The sequence below is a fragment of the Podarcis pityusensis genome (genome assembly GCF_964106645.2).
Source record: "Podarcis pityusensis genome assembly, chromosome: Z".
In the NCBI taxonomy this organism is placed as follows: Eukaryota; Metazoa; Chordata; class Lepidosauria; order Squamata; family Lacertidae; genus Podarcis; species Podarcis pityusensis.
In genome coordinates this window covers 283435-290800 of record NC_138044.1, presented here as the reverse complement: position 1 = coordinate 290800, position 7366 = coordinate 283435, and the positions used below count along the sequence as shown (strand labels likewise).

General features: G+C 40.7%; 1 protein-coding gene and 1 long non-coding RNA gene across 2 annotated transcripts in view; both read left to right on the top strand.

The window, feature by feature from the left end:
- Positions 1-2254, top strand: part of DYNC2I2 (dynein 2 intermediate chain 2) — a 29444-nt gene extending 27190 nt beyond the window's left edge. The window contains exon 9 of the mRNA XM_080989509.1: positions 1990-2254. Coding sequence (XP_080845635.1) covers positions 1990-2222 — 233 coding nt within the window. The 3' untranslated portion in view covers positions 2223-2254. The remainder of the gene's footprint in view (positions 1-1989) is intronic.
- Positions 2255-4300: 2046 nt separating this feature from the next.
- On the top strand, positions 4301-7364 carry LOC308467861. The gene is made up of 4 exons (XR_013981342.1): positions 4301-4348; positions 6261-6312; positions 6388-6467; positions 7100-7364. It is a non-coding gene; the product is annotated as an uncharacterized lncRNA (long non-coding RNA).
- Positions 7365-7366: the final 2 nt, after the last annotated feature.

Sequence of the window (7366 nt, the reverse complement as noted above, 5' to 3'; positions counted from 1 at the left end):
TTCAATTCAATTCAATTCAATTAAAAATAAAACTTGGATGTTCCAGGCATGAAATTAAATTAAATTAAATTTAAATTTCAGGAAATGAAGTTAAATTAAATTCAATTAAATTTAAATTTCAGGAAATGAAATGAAGTTAAATTCAATTCAATTAAAAATAAAACTTGGATGTTCCAGGTATGAAATTAAATTAAATTAAATTTAAATTTCAGGAAATGGAATGAAGTTAAATTCAATTCAATTCAATTCAATTCAATTCAATTAAAAATAAAACTTGGATGTTCCAGGTACGAAATTAAATTAAATTAAATTAAAATTTCAGTAAAGGAAATGAAGTTAAATTAAATTAAATTAAAATTAAAATTAAATTAAAAATAAAACTTGGATGTTCCAGGTATGAAATGAAATGAAATTAAATTTCAATTTCAGGAAATGAAATGAAGTTAAATTCAATTCAATTAAATTTAAATTTCAGGAAATGAAATGAAGTTAAATGAAATTAAATTAAATTTAAATTTCAGGAAATGAAATGAAGTTAAATTCAATTCAATTAAAAATAAAACTTGGATGTTCCAGGTATGAAATGAAATTCAATGAAATTTAAATTTCAGGAAATGAAATGAAGTTAAATTCAATTCAATTAAAAATAAAACTTGGATGTTCCAGGTATGAAATGAAATTCAATGAAATTTAAATTTCAGGAAATGAAATGAAGTTAAATTCAATTCAATTAAAAATAAAACTTGGATGTTCCAGGTATGAAATGAAATTAAATTAAATTTAAATTTCAGGAAATGGAATGAAGTTAAATTAAATTAAATTAAATTAAATTAAATTAAAAATAAAACTTGGATGTTCCAGGTACGAAATTAAATTAAATTAAATTAAAATTTCAGTAAAGGAAATGAAGTTCAATTCAATTAAATTAAAATTAAAATTAAATTAAAAATAAAACTTGGATGTTCCAGGTATGAAATTAAATTAAATTAAATTTCAATTTCAGGAAATGAAATGAAGTTAAATTAAATTCAATTAAATCTAAATTTCAGGAAATGAAATGAAGTTAAATGAAATTAAATTAAAATTAAAATTCAATTAAAAATAAAACTTGGATGTTCCAGGTATGAAATGAAATTAAATTAAATTTAAATTTCAGGAAATGAAGTTAATTTAAATTAAATTCAATTAAATTCAATTAAAAATAAAACTTGGATGTTCCAGGTATGAAATGAAATGAAATTAAATTTAAATTTCAGGAAATGAAATGAAGTTAAATTAAATTCAATTAAATTTAAATTTCAGGAAATGAAATGAAGTTAAATTCAATTCAATTAAAAATAAAACTTGGATGTTCCAAGTATGAAATTAAATTAAATTAAATCTAAATTAAAAATAAAACTTGGATGTTCCAGGTATGAAATTAAATTCAATTAAATTTCAATTTCAGGAAATGAAATGAAGTTAAATTCAATTCAATTAAATTTAAGTTTCAGGAAATGAAATGAAGTTAAATGAAATTAAATTAAATTTAAATTTCAGGAAATGAAATGAAGTTAAATTAAATTAAAAATAAAACTTGGATGTTCCAGGTATGAAATTAAATTCAATTAAATTTCAATTTCAGGAAATGAAATGAAGTTAAATTCAATTCAATTAAATTTAAGTTTCAGGAAATGAAATGAAGTTAAATTCAATTCAATTCAATTTAAATTTCAGGAAATGAAATGAAGTTAAATTAAATTCAATTCAATTAAAAATAAAACTTGGATGTTCCAGGTACGAAATGAAATGAAATGAAATTTAAATTTCAGGAAAGGAAAGGAAGTTCAATTCGATTCAATTCAATTAAAAATGAAACGAAATTTTTGTTTAATTTACTCTATTTAGTATGAAAATATTTCTCTCAATTTAAATGTATTCAAATATTCCTGTAAGATGTATTTAAATTTGCCGAATAAAATTAGAATAAATTACTCTGTCTTTCCCCAGGGGAAATCCATCTCTTTGACTTCGGCCAAAACTCCCAGAAGCCCTCGCTCTCCGTCCGTCAAAGCCCAGAGCCCGCCTACTGCCTGGAGTTCAACCCAAGGCGGGCTCAGCTATTGGCCGCCGGGGACGGAGGGGGCGGGGTCAAGGTCTGGCAGCTGGGCGGGGAATTCGGAGAGGAAGGAGGGAGGGAGAGGAGCCAGCTGGAGATGCTGGCCAATGAGGTGAGCGATTGAGGGGGACACAACGCAACAACGCAACACAAGTCAACACAACTCAACCGATTGAGGGTCGGAAGGGTGACACAACACAACGCAAGTCAACACAACTCAACACAAGTTAACCGAAGTCAACACAAGTCAACGCAACTCAATGAAACTCAACCCAAGTCAACAGAAGTCAATGCAAGTCAACACAACTCAACACAATGCAACGCAAGGCAACACAAGGCAACACACAAGTCAACACAACTCAACCCAAGTCAACGCAAGTCAACAGAAGTCAATGCAAGTCAACACAAGTCAACGCAACTCAACACAGGTCAACACAAGGCAAGGCAACACAACTCAACCAAACTCAATGCAACTCAACACAAGTCAACCCAACCCAACATAACGCAAGGCAAGTCAACACAACTCAACGCAAGTCAAGGCAACTCAACACAATGCAAGGCAAGTCAACACAACTCAACACAAGTCAACACAAGTCAACGCAACTCAAGACAAGTCAACACAACTCCACAAAACTCATCCCAACTCAGCGCAATTCAACACATGCAACTCAATGCAACTCAACTCAACCTGTCAACACAACTCAACACAAGTCAACTCAGCACAAGTCAACTGAACACAACACAAGTCAACGCAACCCAACTCAACCCAACTCAACGCAACGCAACCCAAGTCAACTGAACTTAACACAAGTCAACGCAACACAACACAACCCAATAAAACTCAACGCAACCCAACTCAACACAACACAACTCAACGCAACTCAACCCAAGTCAACTCAAGCCCTCGCTCTCCGTCCGTCAAAGCCCAGAGCCCGCCTACTGCCTGGAGTTCAACCCAAGGCGGGCTCAGCTATTGGCCGCCGGGGACGGAGGGGGCGGGGTCAAGGTCTGGCAGCTGGGTGGGGAATTCGGAGAGGAAGGAGGGAGGGAGAGGAGCCAGCTGGAGATGCTGGCCAATGAGGTGAGCGATTGAGGGGGACACAACGCAACAACGCAACACAAGTCAACACAACTCAACCGATTGAGGGTCGGAAGGGTGACACAACACAACGCAAGTCAACACAACTCAACACAAGTTAACCGAAGTCAACACAAGTCAACGCAACTCAATGAAACTCAACCCAAGTCAACAGAAGTCAATGCAAGTCAACACAACTCAACACAATGCAACGCAAGTCAACGCAACTCAACACAAGGCAACCCAAGTCAACACAACTCAACCCAAGTCAACGCAAGTCAACAGAAGTCAATGCAAGTCAACACAACTCAACACAATGCAACGCAAGTCAACGCAACTCAACACAAGGCAACACAAGGCAACACACAACTCAACCCAAGTCAATCCAAGTCAACACAACTCAACGCAAGTCAACAGAAGTCAATGCAAGTCAACACAACTCAACACAAGGCAACACACAACTCAACCCAAGTCAACACAACTCAACACAAGTCAACCGAAGTCAACACAAGTCAACGCAACTCAATGAAACTCAACCCAAGTCAACAGAAGTCAATGCAAGTCAACACAAGTCAACAAAACTCAACACAATGCAACGCAAGGCAACACAAGGCAACACAAGGCAACACACAACTCAACACAAGTCAATGCAACTCAATGAAACTCAACCCAAGTCAACAGAAGTCAATGCAAGTCAACACAACTCAACGCAACTCAACACAGGTCAACACAAGGCAAGGCAACACAACTCAACCGAACTCAATGCAACTCAACGCAAGTCAACACAACTCAACTGACTGAGGGTGGGAAGGGAAGGGGGACTGGGGTGGTGACACAACTCAACAATGCAACACAACGCCACACAAGTCAACACAATGCAACTCTACGCAGCTCAACGCAACACAACGCAAGTCAACACAAATCAACGCAATGAAACGCAACTCAACACAGGTCAACGCAACTCAACACAAGTCAACACAAGCCTACCCAACTCAACCCAAGTCAACTCAATGAAACTCAACGCAATGTAACACAACTCAACCCAAGTCAACTGAAGTCAACGCAACTCAACCCAAGTCAACACAACTCAACCCAAGTCAACACAACTCAACCCAAGTCAACACAACTCAACTCAACTGGCTGAGGGTGGGAAGGGAAGGGGGACTGGGGTGGTGACACAACTCAACAATGCAACACAAGTCAACACAATGCAACTCAACGCAGCTCAACGGAACTCAACGCAACTCAATGCAATGAAACACAATGAAACGCAACTCAACACAGGTCAACGCAACTCAACCCAAGTCAACACAAGCCTACCCAACACAACACAACTCAACCCAAGTCAACTCAACTCAATGCAATGCAACACAACCCAAGTCAACCCAACTCAAGAGAAGTCAACGCAACTCAAGACAAGTCAACACAATGCAACTCAACACAAGTCAACTCAACCCAAGTCAACACAAGTCAACTGAACACAACTCAACAAAAGTCCACTCAACACAACCAATTGAGGGTGGAAGGGAAAGGGGGACTGGGGGGGTGACATGACAACTCAACGCAATGCAACACAACTCAACCCAAGTCAACTCAACTCAATGCAACTCAACACAACTCAGCGCAACTCAACACATGCAACTCAATGCAACTCAACTCAACCTGTCAACACAACTCAACCCAAGTCAACGCAACACAAGTCAACTGAACACAACACAACACAAGTCAACTCAACTCAACGCAACCCAAGTCAACTGAACTTAACACAAGTCAACGCAACTCAACCCAACGCAACACAACCCAATAAAACTCAACGCAACTCAACACAACACAACTCAATGCAACCCAACTCAACTCAAGCCCTCGCTCTCTGTCCGTCAAAGCCCAGAGCCCGCCTACTGCCTGGAGTTCAACCCCCGGCGGGCTCAGCTATTGGCCGCCGGGGACGGAGGGGGCGGGGTCAAGGTCTGGCAGCTGGGCGGGGAATTCGGGGAGGAAGGAGGGAGGGAGAGGAGCCAGCTGGAGATGCTGGCCAATGAGGTGAGCGATTGACAAGGCAACACAACACAACAAGGCAACACAAGTCAACACAACTCAACGCAACTCAATGCAACTCAACTGATTGAGGGTCGGAAGGCTGACACAACTCAACACAACGCAAGTCAACGCAAGTCAACACAATGCAACGCAAGTCAACGCAACTCAACACAAGGCAACACACAACTCAACCCAAGTCAACACAACTCAACGAAACTCAACCCAAGTCAACAGAAGTCAATGCAAGTCAACACAACTCAACACAATGCAACGCAAGGCAACACAAGGCAACACACAAGTCAACACAACTCAACCCAAGTCAACGCAAGTCAACAGAAGTCAATGCAAGTCAACACAAGTCAACGCAACTCAACACAGGTCAACACAAGGCAAGGCAACACAACTCAACCGAACTCAATGCAACTCAACACAAGTCAACACAACCCAACATAACTCAACGCAAGGCAAGTCAACACAACTCAACGCAAGTCAAGGCAACTCAAGGCAACTCAACACAATGCAAGACAAGTCAACACAACTCAACACAAGTCAACGCAACTCAAGACAAGTCAACACAACTCCACAAAACTCATCCCAACTCAGCGCAATTCAACACATGCAACTCAATGCAACTCAACTCAACCTGTCAACACAACTCAACACAAGTCAACTCAGCCCAAGTCAACTGAACACAACACAAGTCAACGCAACCCAACTCAACCCAACGCAACGCAACCCAAGTCAACTGAACTTAACACAAGTCAACGCAACACAACACAACCCAATAAAACTCAACGCAACCCAACTCAACACAACACAACTCAACGCAACTCAACCCAAGTCAACTCAAGCCCTCGCTCTCCGTCCGTCAAAGCCCAGAGCCCGCCTACTGCCTGGAGTTCAACCCCCGGCGGGCTCAGCTATTGGCCGCCGGGGACGGAGGGGGCGGGGTCAAGGTCTGGCAGCTGGGCGGGGAATTCGGAGAGGAAGGAGGGAGGGAGAGGAGCCAGCTGGAGATGCTGGCCAATGAGGTGAGCGATTGACAAGGCAACACAACACAACAACGCAACACAACACAAGTCAACACAACTCAACCCAAGTCAACACAACTCAAGACAAGTCAACACAACTCAAGCCAAGTCAACACAACTCCACAAAACTCATCCCAACTCAGCGCAACTCAACACAAGTCAACACAACTCAACGCAACTCAACCCAAGTCAACACAACTCAAGACAAGTCAACTCAACGCAAGTCAGCACAACTCAACACAACTCAACTGGCTGAGGGTGGGAAGGGAAGGGGGACTGGGGTGGTGACACAACTCAACAGTGCAACACAACGCAACACAAGTCAACACAATGCAACTCAACGCAGCTCAATGGAACTCAACACAAGTCGACACAAGTCAACCGAAGTCAACACAAGTCAACGCAACTCAATGAAACTCAACCCAAGTCAACCGAAGTCAATGCAAGTCAACACAACTCAACACAATGCAACGCAAGTCAACGCAACTCAGCACAAGGCAACACAAGGCAACACACAACTCAACCCAAGTCAACACAACTCAATACAAGTCAACTGAAGTCAACACAACTCAACGCAACTCAATGAAACTCAACCCAACTCAACAGAAGTCAATGCAAGTCAACACAATGCAATGCAAGTCAACGCAACTCAACACAAGGCCACACAAGGCAACACACAACACAAGTCAACTGAAGTCAACACAAGTCAACGCAACTCAATGAAACTCAACCCAAGTCAACAGAAGTCAATGCAAGTCAATGCAAGTCAACACAAGTCAACAACGCAAGTCAATGCAACTCAACACAAGGCAACACAAGGCAACACAAGGCAACACAAGGCAACACACAACTCAGCCCAAGTCAACACAACTCAACCCAAGTCAACGCAACTCAACACAAGTCAACGCAACTCAACACAGGTCAACACAAGGCAAGGCAACACAACTCAACCGAACTCAATGCAACTCAACGCAAGTCAACCCAACCCAACATAACTCAACACAAGTCAACACAACGCAAGGCAAGTCAACGCAAGGCAACACAACTCAACGCAAGTCAAGGCAACTCAAGGCAACTCAACACAATGCAAGACAAGTCAACGCAACTCAACACAAGTCAACG